This window comes from Mugil cephalus, chromosome 14 (genome assembly GCF_022458985.1).
Source record: "Mugil cephalus isolate CIBA_MC_2020 chromosome 14, CIBA_Mcephalus_1.1, whole genome shotgun sequence".
NCBI classification, from domain to species: Eukaryota; Metazoa; Chordata; class Actinopteri; order Mugiliformes; family Mugilidae; genus Mugil; species Mugil cephalus.
Window position 1 is genome coordinate 13,501,563 of NC_061783.1, and position 22,012 is coordinate 13,523,574.

Consider the following 22,012-nt stretch of genomic DNA (forward strand, 5'->3'; position numbering starts at 1 on the left):
TGCTTTATGCAAACAGGAAGGAGAGTTATAACCAAGTATATCCAAATGTTTGGTTTATAGCCTCTGACCAAATCGAGGAAAGACAGGAGGCAGAGATTTGTGTGCAATAAAAATAAATAAATAATAATAATCAAACATGCATATTGGGATGTAAGACATAGGAGTAAGGTCCATAAAACTAAATAAAGACTATTTTTGTTTCACCAAGCTGAAGAGAATGTTCACTTGAACTGAAGAAAGTAAGAAGACTTTATTTAATGACAAGAAGCTCCAAAGGACTCAACAGAGGACGTCGATGGCTAAAATGTGGACAGATTTTGTGTGGAACTTCAGCATCACCTGCACAGTGACGCTGATCAACAGCATTAAATGACAACTGATTTCTTGACCAGCGTTAAAACGTACAGTACAGTATCCACTAGTGTGGAGTTCAGTGGGTTGTTACTGTATTAACTTTTGATGAAGTTTTGCCAAAAGTTTAATAAACTCCAAAATGAAGAGGCTTTGCATCAGCATTATCTTCCATCACAGTGACCTTCGGGCACTTCTTCCCTTTAATCATTTGTTTTTAGCACGCAAGGGAGTCCTGGTTTTAAGATTAAGTTCAATTAAAACTAGCACAAAAAAATGCCTTGGGATTTTAAACTCGCACGTGTAGCCACCAGGTGGCATTATGGCATTAACCTGTGGCTGCATGAAAACCTGTGGATTCTTCACACGAGTTGAGGTTTCAGTTTGGTTTGCAGCCTTTTTGACTTTATGGCCTCCTGGAACTCGGTTCGTGGCCTTCGTCAGGGTCGTCCGTCACGAGCTGACGAAGATAAGCCAAAGAGGAAGCCATGAACCACAAGGAGCTCAAAGACGCCCAAAAGTCATGAGGGGCGCAACACGTCGGTCTAAAAAAGTTGCACCGATAACTACAAATGTTGCTGGACTCTTTAAATATCATCAACTGCAACTGAGTTAAAGCCTCAGTTCAAACCGCACTTTGATCAATCTGATATATATCTGACACACACATACATACATATATATATAACCTTGCTATTTTAATAATTTCGTAGATTGAAAAGTGTTTTAGTTTGAACTGTAAAAACCTTTTGCAGGAAGATTCAAGGTCTCTGTTGTCATTCATACACACACGCCTACAGACAATGCATCTATTAGTTTTTTGCAGACCTGCAGCTTGAGGACGATTTCTTGAGATAAAATCTTAACTTCAACCATGAGAACGTGCCTCAGACCAGATTAGCCGCACGCAAGCTGGTAATAAGGAGTCAGCTGTGATGTGACCGCATGTGTGTGTTTCGGGGAAGGCCATGTGTCCAAGGCAGCTGCAGATCTACAGCTTACCTGCTTTTCACTCTTGCATAATCCCTCCACTTGCACTGAAGGTCCCTGCTCCTCCTCTACATCTGTGTTGTTCATTCATCCCCGGCTCCTCCCCATCTCTCACGTCTTTCTCTTCCTCTCCACCCTCCTCTCGTCTTAATGCTTCCTTCACCCTCTCCCCCCCCTCTCCGCTCCTCCCATCCAGATGTGTGTGCCCCGGCGTCCACAAGGCTGCAGTCTCCTCTTCTTCTCCTTTGTCTGAACTGACCAGGAGTCATCCAAGCTTTCATTAAGCCAGTTCAAAACCTCCGGCCAAGCTCCAGTTCCATCTGCTGCCTCCGCCCCCCCCAGTCGGCAGGCGGCCTTTTACCTGACTAAGTGCTGACTCACATGTTAAGACACAGCAATTATACAACTGCTTCATCACACAACACTTTGGGAAATCTCTCGGTGCTCGTCTCCGATCACGTGCAAGTAGGACCCGTGTCACGTCAGGAGATTTTCATCTGAAGGGAAATGCATCAAAGGCTGGTTCACTCTTACTAAACTCCTCGATGATGATGATGATGATGATGATGATGCAGACAGGTGACGGGGCTCTGTATTGATCTGTGCTGCCACAGTTGTCATGGCACGGCGCAGAGGAGACGAGGAGCCCTTAAGTAAGCTTCTCCGTAATAGATTGCTGACATGAGGTTGACTCAGCCCATCAGCACTGCAGAGCTCTGGAGTCGAGGTGTGGCTCCTGTTCATGCCTTTTATGACCAGATAAAAACAAGACAATAAGACAACGCAGGTGACTTTGTGGAGGCCTTGTATATTGTGTTGTACTAGCTATTGTCTTACATGACTGAAATAAAACAAGGGCATGTGTTTTAAGACACTTAGAGAGTCAGAAGGCATCCGTCCATGTTAGTTTCTTTAATTATTAACACATTCAGAGGTTAATGAATTTGTACAAACGACAGTCATCTGTGGTGCTTTGCATTTGCATTTTTAATTTGTACTTCTTTTTGTTTTCGTTTTGTTTTTTGTGTCCTCTGTTCCTCCGTCTTTTAAACTTATAATTGAGCTGAACACATTTCAAGACACTGGTGCAATTATACGACGGTGGCAGAAGTATTCAAACAGCACAATAGCTTGTGATTAAATGTCCTGCTTCCTAAATATCACAGCTTTTAAAAGCACCAGATCGAGTCGCATCATCAAGCATTGCTGTCAAATTCTCCTTTATGTGTCGAAAGTAAAACAGCCCGTGAAAGTGTTCTGCAGTTTATTTTTTTAAAGATCATTTAAACAGCTTTGTGTGCACATTGGGTATCTGTATCTGTATCTATATTGTATCTGTTCCATACATCATCTCCATATGAATGTAAATGTAGGTGAATTAAAAGTGTATCATTTCTCTCTTCAGTGAAGTAAATACAAGGCAGAGTCAAGTGGAAATGCAAGTGGTGAAATTGTGCATACAGGTCAAATTACAGCCAGCAAAATCTGTTCAGAACTTAATTTGCTTTTTGGGTAAAATATTATTTTACGTGCACGTATATCTCAAAGCTCAGAATGTGTGTCCAGACAGAGGCATGAATATACTTTTGTGAAGTTGCTGAAGAGTTGTAAGGGCAAATATTCACATTTTTAACATTTAAGTAAATGTGCAGAAAATATAGTTTAGCTTTGCCAGCGCATATTTTAGGGCATAGGTCTTCAACGGGGAGGTCCATGACCCCCAGGGGGTCCACGGAGGTACTGCAGTTGGGTTGCAAAATCTTTGGTTGATTGGACATTTTCTATATACATTTTTAAAAATTTCCCCCACAAATTTGAATGTATATATCACGTATGTTCATGTTTACAGCAGTCGCATGGCCATCCTACTGCTGCACATGTTTGAAATAAAATAATTTAAAAAAATGAATATGTGAATGAATGTGTGTCTTATTTGAATAGCTCAATATTGAATACTGAATTGCGAAATGATAATAATAATAAACATTTATTATGCTTGAAGTGAGCAACTACAAAATGTCTCATAGGGTAGTTAGGAGAGGCCCCCACTGGGGTTGTGGAGGCCTTTTTTTCATAGCAATTATTTTTTGCTTGGTCCTGAGGGTGCACCTCTGAGTTTTGGTTTGTTTGCACCAGCCCGTAGGATTATTTATGGTTAAATATAACGCTCATGTGAAAGCAGAGGCTCTATTTCCTTCTCTGTGCTAACATTTCTTTCATCCAACTCTTTCGACTCTGCCTGTTGACCTTGTTAAAGGACATCAGCAGGACATGGCTCTGACCAATAACACGTCAAACTGTCTCCGGTGGCTCAGGCTTTCGAACTTTCCTGCTTTTCGGCTTTTACTCTTTTCTGCGGATGACCTCCCCTCCCACATGTGCCGCCGTCTTACAGCACAACACAAACCTCACGCACGCAGTGAGAGTTGACACCTGCTTCGTTCTGGCGGTTGTGAAGGAGCTCAACACGCAACTCTCAGCATGTCCTGGTTGAGAATAAATTCACCTGCTGGATAATCCAGTCAGCCTGAGCATTAGCCGTGACGCACAGCGCCTGTGCGGTGGAGTCACAGGTCGACTCAGGGAAGCTGGTCTCGTTTTCTGACTTCTGGAGGATCACCAGCTTATGTCTGGTGTCCACCGAGCGCTGCATAGTGATACAAAGGACACCTGTCCAGAATCACTCAAACACAAGGATACTCTGTGTTTGAGTGATTCTGACATAAAGCATCACATTGTTGGTTCTTGCTTCTTATCTGAAGAAACTTTATATGATAGAAGATTAGATGATGAACTTGCTGAGCAGTGAATTAAACAAGAGTCAAGTTAAACTTAGTGTAAATTTAATTGTGGGTTATGTTTAACGTTTTGGACGTGCAACATCTCACTAAGATCACCATCCTCGAAACTTTGGCCACACTTCTTCTGCAGGTTCAAACCAGCAGGGGTTGGCTCCGCAGTGTTAGGTAACAGATAATCGGTGAGAAGAAGTTGTTGGTCCTTTGCTGTGCAGCTCAGCGGCTTCCCCATCCAGCACCAGCTACTTAGCCTCGTCCTTAAAGCCGCTGTTACCTAATGACGGAGCCCGTGTAGAGCCATGGGGCCGGCTGATTTAGAAAGCGGCTGTCCAGTTCAAAAGACTCTTGGCTGCTGAGCTGTGGTGCACCAGGCCTCGTTTGTGTGTTTGTGTGTGTGAGAGGGAGAGGGAGAGGGAGTGTGTATGGATGAGTGCATGAGTTGAGGATTGCTCTTCAGTGGACAGGACAGTCAGTCAGATCAATGTTATGCAAACCTATTAGTCAGAGGTTGCATTGTTAGCTCCACACAGTACTCAGACACACTCCCTCAGGGTCAAAGCCACTGATGAGCTCTCACCTCTGTAACAATGTTGTCGGCTGGTTAAAAAGTCTACGACACACAACCACATCTTTGTCATGTTAAACCTCTACCACAATACTAGATTACTTAGTCGTTAGTATTACAGCTCCTGCATTTAATTCATTAGTATTAATGACTGAAAACCTTGAATTTGAATCATGAAATGTATTGAGTTATTTAGAAAAACCGCCTCCGTGTCCGTTCTGAATGTATGAGATATTTTTAAATAAATGATTTTACTATTACTACTTTATCTACTTTATCTATAGATATTGTATTATCAGACTGTAATTACTGATAGCACAGTGCAGCATTATTTCTCTAATCTTATGTTTCTATTAAACATTTAGTTCAGGGATGGCATGCAAAAATATTTTGCTAATAAACATGAATGTCTCATCCTATTCTGTTGTTGCATATTTATGTATGACCATTGCAGTATTTAAAGACTTGTATTGCTATAAACTTATAATTAGTTTATAGCCATGCATAGCACGTTTTCACCCCTGCTGGGAAAAAAGCCCCTTGATGATTTTCTTTAATTGTTATTTTAACATTGCAAACTATGTGAGCATGTCTTCTATGTTTGATTTTTGCATGTAACTGATCGCCGTGAACCCTGTCTGTCAGTGTGACAAGGATACTGCTGACTCAACAGGGGGGAGGTGTTCTCGGTGTTCTCTGTAAGGCCATTAAGAAAATGCTCCCTGGGACACTGGCTGAATAAGCCCTGTGGCTTTGACTTCCACTAATCATCTTAGGTAAAGCATGGCTCCCAATGTGCCTGCATGGGAACACCTGTACTGGGCCAAGAGCAATGGCATGGTGGTCATCATCATAATCTCCCTTCTTCATCGTGCAATACTCAGAAATAAGTAAGCTCATTAAGCTGCCGCTCCAACAGAACTGGAGGCAATGCATAGGAATACGCTGTAAGAATTTATTTATTCATTTATTTATTTTATGCAAAATATTTTAAATCAAGTCTGGAACTCAGATGTTTATCTTTATCCACCCACGCAAAAGGTCTTTGCTGGAAATACCTGTCAGCGGGGAGAAAACTGCAAGACAGGATGCATGCACCACGTGCACGAGCTGCACAGACATCTGAAAATATTAGTTTTTTAATTGATACTTGTAATGTGAATGTGCAATGGCCTGCAGATGTGGCCGACAATGAAATAAACAATGAATGAAGGCAAGATAAGACGAAGGTGATTTACATCACATTGTAAATGATGTTCTACGTGAAAATAAAGTTGCGAAGTAGAGGAGTATGCAGTAAATTTAATAGTATGCAATAAGTGAAGTGGGGGAATGAAGTGTGCGGATTTAGTGTCCATGGCCAAATCGTCTGAAAAACTTTACAATGGTGTGCACAGGATAATATAAAGTATAAATTTACTACACTCTCCCTGTTTAACACCACCAGGGCTTGTGTTTACAGTGTAACCCTGTTTATGTGAGTGTATTTCTCAGAAAACCAACAACTTGTGTGTACATTTCTTTCTTTCTTCTTCTTTTTTTTTTTTTTTTTTTTTTTTACATAGTAATCGCCATTCAGGTGCCGGGCTCCTGTTGCCAGGACAACGCCGCTTCCCATTGGCGGCCGCAGCACCACGTGACGCGCGGCGTTGACGTCACGCCGGGAGGCAGCAGGCTGAGCCGAGTCTGAGCAGGAGGAACAAACCTGGTGGAGTTTGGACTGCAAGCACCCGGCAAACTACAGCTCCTGCCTCGGCTCCTGCTCTAAACTTATACCTCGTCCCCGAGAGGCTAATGGACTATTAAAGGAAACTTTTCAACAACCCTCCCCAGCGCAACTTCAAAAGCGAGGTAAGTTTCGCCAGTGCCAGTCCCTCCCTTTTTTTTGCAGCGTACCCGCTTCCTGATACTTTTTATTTTCCCGCAGGTGAGTTTACAGGTTGAAGAAGCGGTCCTTGCAACTTGAAACCTGCCCTCTTATTCACACTGGTTGAGCAGTAAGAACTTTATCTAAACGTTTTCCTCCGTAACTTTGCAGTGCAGCAGCATTTACTCGGTGCTGGCCGCGGATAAAGCTTTACCTACATTTCTAATCGGATGAAGCTTCTTCTGCTTCTTCTCCTTCTTGTCCTACGTGAACCCTCAGAGGAGCACTGCTGTGTCGTTGTCTCTCCGTTTAATTGAGTGAGAACAGGAAGTGAAATGAGGGGAGTCCTGCAACAAGCACCCAGGGCTGAGTGAGGCAGGGTATCTCATTTCAGCAAATACACATCAGTCAGTCAGTGGATTAAAGCTGGAGATTGGAGGTAGCTTTATTGGAGGCTGCTTTACATTGACAAGTGAGTGGAAATGTTTGTTTTTCCCCTGCAGTGAGTTTTCACTTAAGCTGGGTCACAGTCTTGGAAGGTTTTAGTTGCCGCATACACCAAAAAAACAAACAAACAAAGAAACAAACAAAAGAGCTTGTGAGGAAGATGGCTAGACTAATTTATCTGAAACTGATGTTCTGTTGCCGGAGCAGCTTCTCTGATGTCAGAGTTTTGCCACTTTTATTTGTTTTCGAGGCATATCTGCTTTGAGTGTCTTTGCGCAGCAAACGGATTATTAAAAGGCCCAAATTGTTCAAAATTGTGGTTTTGCATGACATGCACAACCACAACCACAAGGGCTAAAGTTAAATTTGACATTTCAGACGTTTATCAGTTTCGTTATGAAAAAATCTTACAGCATTTTGTTCAGATACATTTAGATTAATCAGTTCATTTGACCAAATACGAAGATATTTAATCTGCATAAAATCTAAAACGAGTGTGTAGCCTATTAACGAATAAATCAGTATCTCTATTGTTCGTTGACAAATGTTTATTCATTTATACAAGGACAGCATCAAATTTTTCCCTCTCAGTCCACTATTACGGTACATGTAAATAATTAATACCGATATAATTGAACACCGAAGCCCCGTGGGATTCGGGTTTCCAGTTGACAATCGAGCAGCTAAAGTAGCACTGGAGATTAAAGTCATTGAAGATTGTCGTCTTTCAAAGTGCCTTCTTCACTCGGCCCTGTGTATGTGTTTGTGTGTTTTTTTTTTTTTCTTTGCTTTGACTGGTGGTTTGTGGTAATTGAATGCCTTTAGTTTGATGTGGGATGTAAACAGGAACCAATCATGGTTGAATTTCCTCTGGCGGTCCTTGTTAAACGTTCACCAGAGTGATCAGAGGTGGTGGTGGTGTTAAAAGACATGATGGGACACAGATTAAATGTTACACAAATGAGAGGAAAGAGGCTCCAGCCTCGCAGAGAAAACAGGCAAAAAAAAAAAAAAAAAAAAAAAAACTCACTCGCAGACAATCCTGCCGCCTTCGAGGCTCTGCAGCTTCCAGACTCTTGATTTGATTTGGTTAATTCAGAAACTCGAGCTGCCAATACGACATCACAGGAAAAACGGAAAGACGGAAAGAAGGTGTTGACACAAGGGTGTAGTCCAGATAATAACCCCCTTGGCGTCAAAAGCATCTCTCCAAACATTTCAAGATGCTTACAGATGTGTGCTAAATTTGAACAGATGTTCTTTTTTTGTCCGCGTGGGTGTCTTGAGGGTTTGTTTTGGGCCGGACTGACCGCAGTGGCAGAAATCGCCTGTAGTTAAACTTGTCTAGGCAGCAGCGAATTGAATTAGACCTTTTTAGAGGAAGCGGGCGAGGAGAGTGAATTGGTGAAAGCAAAGGTTGAGTGGAACATAAAGCTTAGAGGAAAAAGAGAGAGATAACAGAGGAGATTCAATAGCTCCTGGCCTCTCACACAGGTAATATTGTGAACAGAAAGCCACATTTCTCAATGCAGCAGATATCAGAGAGGCAGGGAAGGGCGGGAGCTGTTTAGTCATCAGGCAGACTGACATTTCCATCACCTTTGTCTTTACTACTACAGAGAGACACGCTCATTTAGATATTCAGTGCAAAATAAACAGCGCTGCCCTCATGCAATCAATGACAATTTGCCGTGAGTGACGGCACGTGTGTTTGTCCAATCCTCCGGCTGCTGCAGCTTTCCCCCCGCCCGCCTGCCTGCCTTCTTGCAGTGACACTTTCTTTTTTTTTTTCTTTTTTTTTTTTATCTTGTTCTCATTCGCTCCCTCATAATGGCTTCGGTGTCATGATTGTGGTTTTTTCTGCAGCGCCCTGACGCACAAAGCTCACAATGGGAGCTCGTGTGTGCTGCATTATGATGAAGTTGCTGCCTCGGGTGTAGTAAACGCAAGATGCATTGGGATTTTTTTTTTTTTTTTTAGTAGTCGAAAGCAGAGAGATGCGGTTTGAAACGTCATCGAGCGAGATACGTCTCAAGCCTTTAATTCACGCGAGTCGCACGTGTAGATGGCAGGAGAACAAACAGAAAACTACTGAAATATCCAGAAGTACAAGAAGCCGATCAGTGTTTGAGTCTATGAACAGTGCTCAGGCTCTTCTGATGGACACTGAAATGACAAATAGAGGTACATTAGGAAGTGTAAGAAGGCGTCTGTATTTTTAGAGCTGATTGTTTTGACCTTTGCCCCGAGTTTTAAAACTGACTGCTGAACATTGTTTGCTTCTTTGATCAATACTCCCAAGACATACGGTTAAATATCACGTGACATTTAAAAGTGTAAAATCTTTCCAACATCATGTTGTGTCATTGATCTGGTAATCATCTCAACTAGAGGAGGCTTGTCTTATAAGACTCCTGCAATCATCTTGTAGAATTTTGTAGTGTCGTGGGCCTTTTATTTATTTACGAATAACGAATAAATGAGTAGTTTGAGTTAAAAGGTTATGACTTGTTAAAGCAGCACTCCTATCATAGTAGTTTGGCACAAACCTTGTGCCAAAGACGTTCCTCAGACTCCGCTCCAGGTTGGACAGTCGGTGGTCCAGCCCTGACCTTCCACTAAATAGCACGGCGTAGAGTTGCAGTCAGACGTTCAAGGAGCCACCAAAGCATGCTACTCTGAACAGACTTTATCACAGCACTTGTAATGTGAGCACGCATGCTCTCAGAGCTATGCCAGGCAGCCCGCAGGCAGCCCCTCTACGGCGGCCTGACATGTTCGACTCATCGGACATGTGACTGCAGGCGGTGGTTAGCCAGAAGATGTTACGAGTCAACAGGTCTTGGTCAACAGTTTTAGATTTCGTCTTCTGAGTTCGTCCGCACCGAGCTTCGGCACGAGTGAACGTCTCGTTAACTGTTTCTGGGCTCTGAGAAGTCGGTAGATGCGTGACTTTGATGCTCTCAGTTTGCTCACGTGCAGCGGAAGATGAAATGACGAATGTGAGATAAAATAACATCATGATATGAGAGTCCTCTGTGTGCAGCAGTGTCTGTCTTTTGTACTGTCACTGATGTTGTGGTTTCTTCTAAATGTGAAAGGCCGCGCTGGTAAGTAAGTCCCTCAGAGCTCGGCTGTTTGCTTTCACTGTGCATTTTCATGCACCAGACGTCAGTTAAATCGTCTAGGACAAAATAAACTCTCCCACCGAGGATGAAATGGAAATTAATGACATATCAAGGCAGCCAGCTGCTTGAACCGCAGCCATTGTTTCGCTCCCATTTTGGAACATAACCCACTGAATCCCTCTGGCAACAAATAAGACATTTTCAAAATATGTTATAACAGTGTTTCTCTAAGCTCATGCACGTCTGGAGTCGCGGCCGTGTCGTGTATTTAAACATTAACCCCCATTAACTGATATAATCTTCTATCATTTCTGCCCTCATGCGTAACCTGCATGCAACATACGAGTGTGAGAGCATTAAAGATTGATATTCAAGGACACTTCACCGGGCAGAGAAGAACGTATACAGGAGATCTGAAGAGTTTCTGTGCTGTTGCAGTCGTGCAGCACTGAGCTCAATTAAACAGCAAAGAAGAACAAGTGTTGTTGTGACGCCGCCGCCCTCTAAATTACTTGCGTGCGCGCGCGCGGTGTAGGCTGAAATCAAAATTACATTCAAACTTTCATTTTGACTCTCGGGTCGCTCTCATTCGTCCTTGGCTGAACACGTCTCATCTGAAGTGTGTAATGTTGTCGTTTTTAATATCTTATCACAGCTGAGACCGAAGATAATTTCTGATCTGTGGGTGAAAATCAGATTGCGGAACCTGCAGGTCTGATAATTGCTTCCCCCCGTCAGGTCGAGAGCAGCTGCCCTCCCGGTCACAGCAGCATCGTGTTTCATCGTGAATGTATCATTCATAAAGTCGCTGCGTGCGATCGGGTCTCTTTCAGTGACTCCGGGCTCACTCCCCGGCCCCCTCCTGCTCTCCCCGCTCTTGGATTATCTGTTGGGACTCTCGGGTTAAGATTTACCTACAGGATATAAATGGAGGCCTGTTATATAAGTGGGCGACAAGATGTTCTGGGATGAGTGCCGTGTGAAGGGCCTTTGATTCCGACGGCGAGAACGAGGCGGGCCAAAGCTCAGCACCATAATGATCCTTTCAACGAAAAAATACTTTGTCGTCGATGCTTGCTTTGGCTCAGTCATTTTTAAGTACACACAGAAAGTAATTTGAGTTTCCATTACAGACTTGGATCAGATTCTTAGGTCTGTTTACTTGCTGCTAGCAATTATCTGCATAATACGTAAAACATTACCATCTAATCACCTTTTTAATGCGAAATTGCATATTTAATTAATGGAAACATAAGTTTCATTTAAAATACAAGTGAACCTGCTCATTCGATGTGTAATTTATACAAAATTAAACATTACAGTGGTGAAAGCTTGTCCTTTTTTGTGTTTGTCTTGGAACAAAAGCCATTCACATGTAATAGAGCTGCAGCTGTAGCAATTAACTGATTAATCACTTAGGAGACTCACCAGAGTTGAACCTTTAACTGTTTTTGTAATCATAATTCAAAGCTGACAAGCAAAAGTTGTTGCAGCTTGTGTGGATGTGAGGATTTGTTGCTGTTGTTTGTCTTGACGATGGTAGTTTTGGTTGTTGTTGGTTGAACAGTTAAATGGAAACTATTTCTCATCTCTTAAGTTTGATGAAAAGCGGATGTTTATTTTTGGCTCACGTGTTTTATTTAATGCCTTGTTACCTGTGCTGCTTTAGTGGTTGCTGCGGACGCTTCTCGTTCACCCACCAGTCGATGCCCCCGACTTCTGCGCTACATGACGCAACTGGACCTGCTGTTGATTTGGTGGTTTTAGGAGTTAAATCAGTCTGAAAGCTCCGATGGTAGCCTTCATGGCTGATCCCTTTTTCTGCTGAAGGTCTGAAACCACCAACATCAAATGTCTGTGAGGGGCGGTGCGTTTACTGTCACTGTAAACTGAAAGTGACAGCTCGCTCAATGCGGTTTCACTAATACCTGCGCAGGCTGAGGTCAGCGGCTCTATCTGAGGTTTTCCTCTCAGAAGGTTAAACTATCGTCCACTTCGCTTGTCCTGTCCTGTCCTGTCCTTACGGGGCGACGTTCGACTCGACAACGTGACCTGTTCGCTTGTCAAAGCCCCGGTTGCGCAACGGTGCCATCAAAGGTCTGCCAGCAGCAGCAGGTAAGAGCCTTAACGGTTAATTGTCGGCAGTGATCTCACAGAGCCAGAAATAGTTTGAGTTCTTAGGGTGACTAGCTGAAGGGATGTTCAGAGGAGGCCTGAGCTCTTTTCTTTCTCTCTCTTTGGAAATAAACACAGTCTGATGTGTGAAGCTATGTATTTATTTATTTTTTTTAATCCATACCCGTGATTAAGGGCCAGCTGTATCTGACAACCCAGACACTTCAGTTGCTTTCAGTTTGATTTAATTACGCCTGGATAATTGAAATAAATAGAGGCAGAGGGATTAGGAAAGCTGATGCTTGAACCCTTTCAGTGAAATACGTGGAAGCGGTAACTTAAAACGCTGATCGTACAGTAAAAACACACAAATGAATTCTCGCGAATGTCCGGCCACCCTGCGAAATAATTGCTCCTCGAGGGCCTGAGTGTTCATCGAAATGAACGTCACCTGCGTGTCTTCGTGCCTGTGGGAGGACATGAGATCTCCTGAGAGGACGAACCCACAGACAGGACACGCAAACTCCACACGGAGACGAGCCAGCTGTGTTGTTTTTTTTTGTTTTTTTTTCTGAGCCTCTAATAAATAGAGGACATTAATAGAAAGCGCAGGGTTCGGTGCATGCAACACTGCAGAAATGCACATGTTTTAATATTGTAGGATGAAGAGAAGCGGGATACACTTGAGAAGAAGTAAAAAAAAAAAAGTTGCATTATATTATCCTTTATTAATGTACGTTTGCCTGACTGGATTGACAATTAAAATAATCTTCTTTACACAAAAAAACTTATCTAACTGTCAAATTGCTGATTAATCCTGTAACTCTGCTCTGTCCTGACTTTTTTTTTTTTTTTTTTTTTTGGTAAAGCAATTAAGAGCGACACTAATTAACCTTCCCTCCCTTGTTCAGACTAATGGAGAGAGAAGCATTTCAGTCCGCTCAGTCCCTCCATATTAATGTGCGAACAGTGTGCGTCTGGAAGGAAAAACTGCGTGACGAGCACCGCAGCTAAAAGCAAACAACCGCTCCGACTTTGTTGAAAGTGCTATTAATTTCTATTGTGAATCAAAGGTGCTGCGTAAAGTAGTATGTTTGCACTGGCCCGCTCGCTGCGATAAACAGGAGTGATTGTACGGCCAGTCGTCATGACTACGCAGCCTCGATAATCACGGAAACCCACCACAATCCATTAAGCAATTAAAATGCAAATTCGAGGTTATGTGGCGGTTCCAGTCGCGGCATCAGACAAAAGGACGAGTCGGCGAATCAAATGAAGGCAGAACTTGTTTGGGTTATGAAGCATGTTTAACTGCAGGAGAACGAGAAACTTGGAGAGAGGATGAAAATAAATAAACCAGAATTAAAGATTGGCCTCAGATGAATTGCAGATGCCGTTTGCTAAAGATTCTCAAAGGTCTCGATGATGTGTCGGGTGAGAAATGTAGGAATGTTTTTGGAATATGCTGCTGCCCTCGACGGCTCGTTGCTTACATCAGTGGAGGTGGTATAGACAAAATGTTTGACATTCAAGTGGTAACTTCAGCCCTAAGTCTTGAACACTGCTGCTAGGCAACCGTGTGGAAGGCTAACGGTTTATTAGGCTAACCACCGGGTAACTTAATGTAGGAAATGAAAAGACACAAAGAAAAGGTGAGACCGCTGGGAATTTTAATATTCTCCTCATATATATATATGTATATATTGAATTTTGAAGAAACAAAACTAGATTATAATATATTAACTTACCGTCCACCTTCGCCAGTTTTGAAAATACGCCGCTATCTTGGTGTCAGTTGGAGTAGAACAAAACAGCGACATATAACAAATAAAGTAATATAATTTCTTCAAATCCATTTGAAAATTAAATCTCTTTTGCACTAGAGTCTTATGAATTAATATTGAATTTTAATTCCTCACACAAACCCTATAGGATCACTGTCTTCTCTTGGTCATACAGGGGAATTTTAGAGAAAAAAATCGTTTTTACTTTTCTTACTTTTTACGTTAATGTTGAAGTAATTTTGGCGTCATGTTATTTCTGCCTCTTTCTTTGGCCACTTTGATTAAACGAGTAACAAACTGAAGTCAATTTTTTTCGATTCGTCTTAATCGCGGTGAATAATACCCTGAACTGGCACCTTGAACATTTCATTCCTATAGCGTGCCGTCACTAATGCGTATCTTCTTTCTTCTGAAGAGCGAATGATTCATTTTAAAAGACGATTTATGGTTTGTTTAGGAGTATTCTGGCTCATTAGCGGCAGGATGTTTCAGTCTTTATTTAATGGCTGATATTGTGGCGTGTCATAGGAGGGGTAAACACATTAAGACGCAATTAATAACAGGGGCATCTGTTGGCCTTTCATTTGAAGTTGTGAGGCATGAGGCCACAAAAGTCAAGGCAAGGAATTATGAAAAGGTCAAATGTTGCTGAGCAAAGTGAGATATAAATGCGCATTGCAACACAATCCTGACCAAAAAAAAAAAAAAAATCACGCCCCAGCGTCCTGGCTTCAGATTAGTATCTGCCTTTAAAAGATTTATGAGCGGATGCCTTCACGCCTCAGCTTCTTAAACCGTCTCCATCCCTCTCATATCCAGACCCTTTCTCCTCAGTCTAACACACGGGCAGACACACCGCTTCCAGTTTGTGCATCAGCCGTTCGCTTGGGACCCCGCCGCGTAGCCGCTGATGTGTTTTTGTTCCACGAGCGATGAGTGCGTAAACACGTGTTAATCTCCTATCGCCGCTGCTGCAGCGCTGACGTGAGCCGTCTGTAACAGCGGGGGTAACTCGTCAGAGGCGGCTGCCACATTGAGAGAGCTCTTTGTTTACTCCGAGTTAATTAAAGGATTAAAGCTGGCTGTTTATGGAACATGTGTGAGGGCGAAGTAAAGACAGAGGTCTGACAACTTAAATTCAAACCACATGCACTTTGTCGCAATTCACAAAATTTCAACAACATGCTTCTGTGTGTGTGATTCCTTTGAAGCGCTTCCCCTTTTCTTGGTATAGCAGCAGTTTTATTTCACCCCAAATGATGTTTTTATTAATTATTTTAGGCTTGATTCACCGCATCATGTAACTGGGCAGATGTTTATCAGATCAAGAGGATGCTTCATGTATCGCTAAATTCTACAAGTGTTGCACGATATCTGCAATGATCTTGAAAAGCCCCTAAGTGCTTATGCTAAATTTAGTTACTAGTTCTGGTGACATAATAGTAATAGTAATAGTAGTTTAGATGCAGAGTAGTTGATAAGTAACAAAAGCTAAAACACTTACTGGAAACATAGAGGTGACTAATCCATATTTTCCTTCTTGAAACAAGCTGCCTGTACATAAATTTGCTTTGGCCTGACCTGACTGTGCTGCTTCTACCTGTTATTATCCTTAAGTTAAGCCTTTTACAGCTTCCCTCTTGTCTTTAGCCTGGAGAGCTCAGCTACAGCCAGCAGTCTTAACAAGGGGAGGGGGTTTTAACCACGTTAGCTACAGGGTTACACGATGAACTGCGTCGTCTGTTGGTTTAAAGAAAAATATATAAGCGAAAGCATTCGTTGCAGAGAAGTGAAATTTGGATCAAGAACCACAGTTTGCAGGAGCGAGACCAATCAATGACGCATCTGAGAATCTCAATTATTAATACAGAGGATGTTGTTGTATGTGTCAGGCCTCAGAGTTCCTGCAGGAAATGGAAGTTGCTTCTGCAGATGCATGCACCACATGGCATTTTGGCATGTTTGAGGTTTGTCACCATGTTGTCTGTTAGTAGTTCTCCACGTTTAAAACCTTTGGTGGTCTCGTGCTGCAGGTGCTCCGTGCATGTGCACAAGACCACACGCTGAACTGTTATCTGGGTGTTGTTTTTTGTTGGTTTTGTTGTATCTGGTGTAGTGCTGTTGCTTTTGTGATAATGTTTTTTTTTTTTTTTTTTTTTTTGAAATAGCATAATGAGAAAGATAAGAGCATGTAAGAAAAGGATCCATTTGATAGGAGACAAGCTAAATTAACATCTATAAAAAGGCAGAAATTGTGCAAAATTAAAACGCAAACAATTAATTAAACCAGATTAAGATATTAGATAAAACAAAGAGCAAATGTATTCGACAGTTTGTGCTGAATTATGTCAGTGTTTCCACAGATTTTCAGGTTTTGACACTGTGATATTAGCAGCTCAAGTACACATACTATTGGGGTAATCTGACTTCCTACAACTCCCAAATCAATAGCCTGACACCGGCCTCCTCCCTCTCCTCATCCCCACTTTTTGGGCACAGCAGTATCCCAGAATGAGCTCTGATGAACACGTCGCCCAGCACTGAACAGCTGACAGATAAAATGAGCAATTAGCAGCTAAACAAGCAGATGTTTCCCTCTGGAGTTGGCAGAGACCAAAACGGCCAGTGAATATTGGACAGAAATGGCAACTGAATGATAGTGATAATTCTTCTGTGTAATAATTGATGTGTGAATAACAACTGTTAAACTTTATAAGGTCGTAATATGTGAACATACAGAGAGTTGTTCCTGTTCCTGAGTGAAGCTATTCTTTTCTTGCTTTCCTTGTCGTCATTTCCGAGATGCTCAGGGTCATTTCAGATGATTTCTAACAACCCTTTTCTCTCTGTGTCGTCTTTTTTTTTTTCTTTCCCCCACTCTCAGCAGTCTAAAACGCCGCTGGCCTCTCATCAACCACAGCCTCAACAGAAGCAGCTACCATGGGCAAACAGAACAGCAAGCTCCGTCCCGACGTCATGCAGGACCTGGTGGAGAACACGGACTTCACCGAGCATGAGATCACAGAGTGGTACAAGGGCTTCCTGAGGGACTGCCCCAGCGGCGCCCTCTCCATGGAGGAGTTCAAGAAGATCTACGCCAACTTCTTCCCGTACGGCGACGCCTCCAAGTTCGCCGAGCACGTCTTCCGCACGTTCGACGCCAACGGAGACGGCACCATAGACTTCAGGGAGTTCATCATCGCCCTGAGCGTCACCTCGCGCGGTCGGCTGGACCAGAAGCTGAAGTGGGCGTTCAGCATGTACGACCTGGACGGGAACGGATACATCAGCAAGGCGGAGATGCTGGAGATCGTTACGGTGGGTGTGCTTTAATGATTCTTATGTGTTCTGTCTTTATTTTGCTCCTTTCTACCCACTTTTCTCACGTCACTTGGTTCACTCAGCCATGCAGGCTTTCTGCCTCTCTAACTTTATATAGCCCTCAGTGTTGCAGTGGAAGTTGCATGCCATCCCGGTAACGCCACGCTCGCTCGTCCTAAAACTACTCCTGCAGTAAAGCAAGATTTTGCTCAGCCATCCATACCAGCTGCTACATCATATATCCATCTGCTTCTGGTTCTCCACCACTTCACTGCCCGCAGCAGAAAAACCAGCCGCTGTGTAATTTTAGAAACCAGCAAGTCCCTCTCTGGTCCTCAGACGCCTCTAAAAACGACTCGGTGTATTTCCAGAAGGGAGCAGTCCTCCTCTGATCTTCATACATTGACTCAGCACTGCGTCCAGCAGCTGTACAGTTCTAGGAAGAGTCGGCTCCTCCTGCATCGCTACTTGACAAACAAACACGAGCTCCTCGTCTTCAGATGTTTGTCAGAGCCTCACACACCACCGAGCAATCCCGTACACATGTTGTCACTTCACACGTTGCGGTGCTAAATTAAGCGCAGCGCAGAAGAATGTGTAATCTCATTCTCCTCTGGTCTTTATTTGTAGCGCGTGGGTAAAGTGAGCAAGCGTTTACGTGCAGAGATGCTCTGAAAACACTGAGAACTATTCAATGTTCCAACACAGGACACGCGTAATGATTCCTTTCAGTGTCCATTCGCTAAATTCAATAAATAATTTGATTTACACCGTGTTGAAAGGTTCGTCGTGACCCAGAATGCAATGCAGTGTACAGCAATATGGAATAAAAAAAAAAATCGGCAAGTACTGACATTGTAGTAGCTTCAATTAGAAAATTATTTAAATTAGTTAATTAATAACATTTATGAGTTTTCTCTTCGTTTTGTTTAATATTATTTCAGGTGTAGTCTAAAAATTTATTTACCACACTTAGAATTGATCTTGGTTTTCTAAAGTTGTCTTAATTGTTTTTATTAATTAATTAATTAAATTAATTAAAGATATTGATAGGCAAATTGACTCGAAAATATCTAATCAGTATCATGGTGGTGTTATTATTTTGAGACATTCATAGCTGCTCTGTTGCTGTTTCGTGAAATATATGCACTTTTTGGAAAATTGTTTTTGCATCAACTATCTCAAAAAAACAACAACTAAACAGTGAAACGAAACCCTGAACAAACGTAGATTCATTGTCTTTGTAAGAAAACCTAAACGGTTTCTTTCTTGCTTTATGTGAACACTTCCTGTTTGTTTCTCTGCAGCAGAGTCAGGCAGCACACCCAGAAATGAACGCAATGACATCTTATCTCTCTTCCTCCATGTAGAGATACGTTGATTGATGGGTCACTAAAGTTTAGTTTTTTTAATATTATTTTTCCTCCAAGCGATTGGACTGTGCACATTCTGTGGTCGTCTTTATCACTGATGACACACGTGGCTGCGTGAAACTGAAAAATATCAACTGTTTGTGATGCGTTGCAGCGACTCTTACAAAGTGGCATAAAAGGATGTTAAGGTGTTGTTCAAGGGATGTGTGTCACCAAAACATTATTTTTTATTCCAGTCTGGTGCAGAAAAACTTTCATTTCCGAATCAAAAGCGTTCATACTAAGACGTTCTTATCTCTTCCTGTCTGTGCTCAGGCCATTTACAAGATGGTTTCCTCTGTGATGAAGATGCCTGAGGACGAGTCCACACCTGAGAAACGCACAGACAAGATCTTCAGGCAGATGGACACAAATCGAGATGGTAAGACTTCCTCCATTATTTTACTGGGGCAGTGAATCTTTAAAGCATTAATATAAATGAATTTATGTTATTTGTGACTGCATGCACCTTTTACACCACTGGTTCAAGACATCTTTAAGATAAGATACCTCTCTGTCTTCATGGGCTGACTTGGCTTATGATCAAAAACTAAACAGTTTACAACAACCTAGTTAACTACAAGTTACACAAGGCTAATTCAGGCATCTCTACCACACAGTGGGGAAGATATAAAAATGTGTAGACATGCATACCATCAAAATAAATTTGAAGATTTTTTTTTTTAACTAACTCCTGGCTGAAGCAGTTTGTAAAAGTCTCTGATTCACATTGCTCAACTGCTGTGGCGTTAAATTAGAGTTAAATTAGCTCTACACTGAGGAACCGTTGGGATATTTGAATTACATTTTAAACTAACTTTGCTGCAACAAAAACGAATTTGACTATAATCTCTTTCTCTCTCTCTCCTTCAGGTAAACTGTCACTGGAGGAGTTTGTTGAGGGGGCCAAGAGCGACCCCTCCATTGTGCGACTGCTTCAGTGTGATCCCAGCAGCGCTGGGCAGTAAAAAAAAAAAAAAGAACTTTTCCCTCTTCAGTTTAATTAATTTAACACATTTTCAAAGTCTCTCCCATCCGACCCAGCTGACGTTTTCTTTGACATGTGACACCTTGAGCTATAGAGGCACATGAACACGCAGACAGACAACAAGCAAATGCACATACTGCAAGTACTGCAGCCTGATGCATATTTAATGGTACAGAAGCCTACGTGCACACACTGTTCATGCGCCTCTACGCCTGGTCAAACGCTCCAGACACAAACACGGGTGTCGTATATGGTACTAGCTTGACTCAAAGGACTGAAATCCCATCAAAGACTTGTTAAGTCTCTGCTGTCTTCATCCGAGAGGATATTTCAGCACATTTGTGAGGTACGCTGAGCCGAATCCAAGTTTGTCATTTGTTTTTATTCTTTTTATTTGTTGTTTTCAAAAGCTTTATTCCTGACTTAAAGGGAATCATGGTTGTTCAGTTTGACGGACTTGAGTTGCGGCGTTACAACGGACAGATCTGTACTAAGTATTGCAATCTTACTCCATGTTAACACTGGAAGAAATGAAGTATGTGGGTCCGGGACTACAAGTATTCTCAGCTTACAGTATGGCTGCGTAGACAGGTGATCTGGGAATTGTAGTTTTAAACCACGGAAGAAAAGGGATTTCTCATTTTCTGTTTTTTAAATGTATATTTTGGAGGAATGTTACATCGAACCAAAAACTAACTCGGACATCTACATGAAGGCAAATGTTCTGATGACAGATGAGGACACCCATCTGTTCTTCTGAAAGTGACGTTTCATGCCAAGTTTTGTCCACAAACACATGTACACACATTGACACATTGATTATTCTCATGAATAACAACTTGACATATGCATATAAACTGAGCTGTGATTCTCTTTCTTCAACTATGGTTCAACAAGTGTATAAGCGAAAAATGAAAAGGATAGACGTTACATGAATATATATAGTGTGTACTTATATATTCTTTTACTTTGTGATAACATTGTGGCAATTTGCTGCAGTGGAAGAGATTCACTTTAAAATGTTGACGTGTAAGTTATTGGAATGTGATGCTAAACATTTTATTTTCTTCTACTTGACGAATATGATATGAAAGAAAGTTGTATAGTATATTCACTCATATTTATGCTAGAGATGTTAAAGGAAAGGAGAGGACCACACATATTGCTGTACATTCAGATTTAAATCTAAATTTCTACATTTAGTATATGTAGCTTATTTTATCCCATTATATGAGAGAGAAGATAGCTACAGATATCTGTTTGATTCTAATCTTCACAATTGACTTTATATGTCCCCAAGAGGATAAGTTAACCTTTGCAATCATTACATTTTTGTCTTCAAATTCAAATGCAACAATGATATCTGTGCAAATATGGTATCACGTCCCCTGAATGTGCACTTCTTTTCCTAATCTGCAAGAAATATTAAGTCCAGCTCTAATTCGATTTAAATGCAACTGACAATTTTATTTCACAATAACAGACACAAAAACTGACAAATGCATGCACTGAAGTTGGTTGCGAATGATGGCAGGATCCACTAGACGTATGTGTTTTTGCAGAATTTAAAGATAGCTCTTTATGGCTCTCCATTGCTTATATGCTATATACTGCGACGAAGCAGTCGAAGTTTTCCAGGCTTCTGCACATTTCATTGAGACAATCAGGTACTCCAGTCCCACATTTCATTTCGATAGCATCTTGTGGTCAAGTGCCAAATATAGAAGAATTAAATAAAATACAAAAAGACAGTATTGTATTCATTTATACTGTACAGTTGTTACCTGTCGAACAAAAAAGAAACTCATTGTATCATTTTGTAGATTTTGTATTGTTAACTTGCATTACATGTTCTGTGTAGGATGTCCATTTTGTTATTTCAATAAAGAAGACAAAATGGTAAAAAAATGTCTGACTGTTTTATGGAAAAATATGGTTTGGGGAAAAAATGGTTTACTTGTCATTTTGACACCAATTGCTACAATTTAAGTGTAAATTTGCCCTAATGCTAACATGCTAAGTACTTACCAACATTTTCATTTTAGTATAGTTAAGTAGCACTTTAATATACTTCACTTAACTATACTTTAAAGGTTTTCAATTCGGATATATACCAGGAAAAAAAAAATGTTACATCACTGTTAGCTTGAGGTTCGGGTTTAGCGCTAAATAGCGAACCTTAGCACGCTAGCATACCAAATAAAGCTCGACAAAACCAAACAAATGTCCAGTCAAACTTTAGCCCA

General features: G+C 41.7%; 1 protein-coding gene across 4 annotated transcripts; it reads left to right on the top strand.

Annotated features, from left to right (window-relative positions):
- Window positions 1-6,351: 6,351 nt before the first annotated feature.
- On the top strand, window positions 6,352-21,674 carry LOC125019862 (neurocalcin-delta B). Of its 4 annotated transcripts, none has more exons than XM_047604861.1 (5): window positions 6,352-6,555; window positions 6,632-6,701; window positions 16,930-17,363; window positions 19,055-19,160; window positions 19,652-21,674. In XM_047604861.1, the coding sequence occupies exons 3-5, from the start codon at window positions 16,986-16,988 to the stop codon at window positions 19,744-19,746; spliced, it is 579 nt and encodes a 192-aa protein (XP_047460817.1). In that variant the 5' UTR covers window positions 6,352-6,555; window positions 6,632-6,701; window positions 16,930-16,985; the 3' UTR covers window positions 19,747-21,674. The 4 variants fall into 4 exon arrangements, with proteins under 4 accessions (XP_047460817.1, XP_047460819.1, XP_047460818.1 ...); XM_047604863.1 differs by having other exon boundaries at window positions 6,644-6,701; XM_047604862.1 differs by lacking the exon at window positions 6,632-6,701 and having other exon boundaries at window positions 16,933-17,363.
- The last annotated feature ends 338 nt before the right edge of the window (window positions 21,675-22,012 follow it).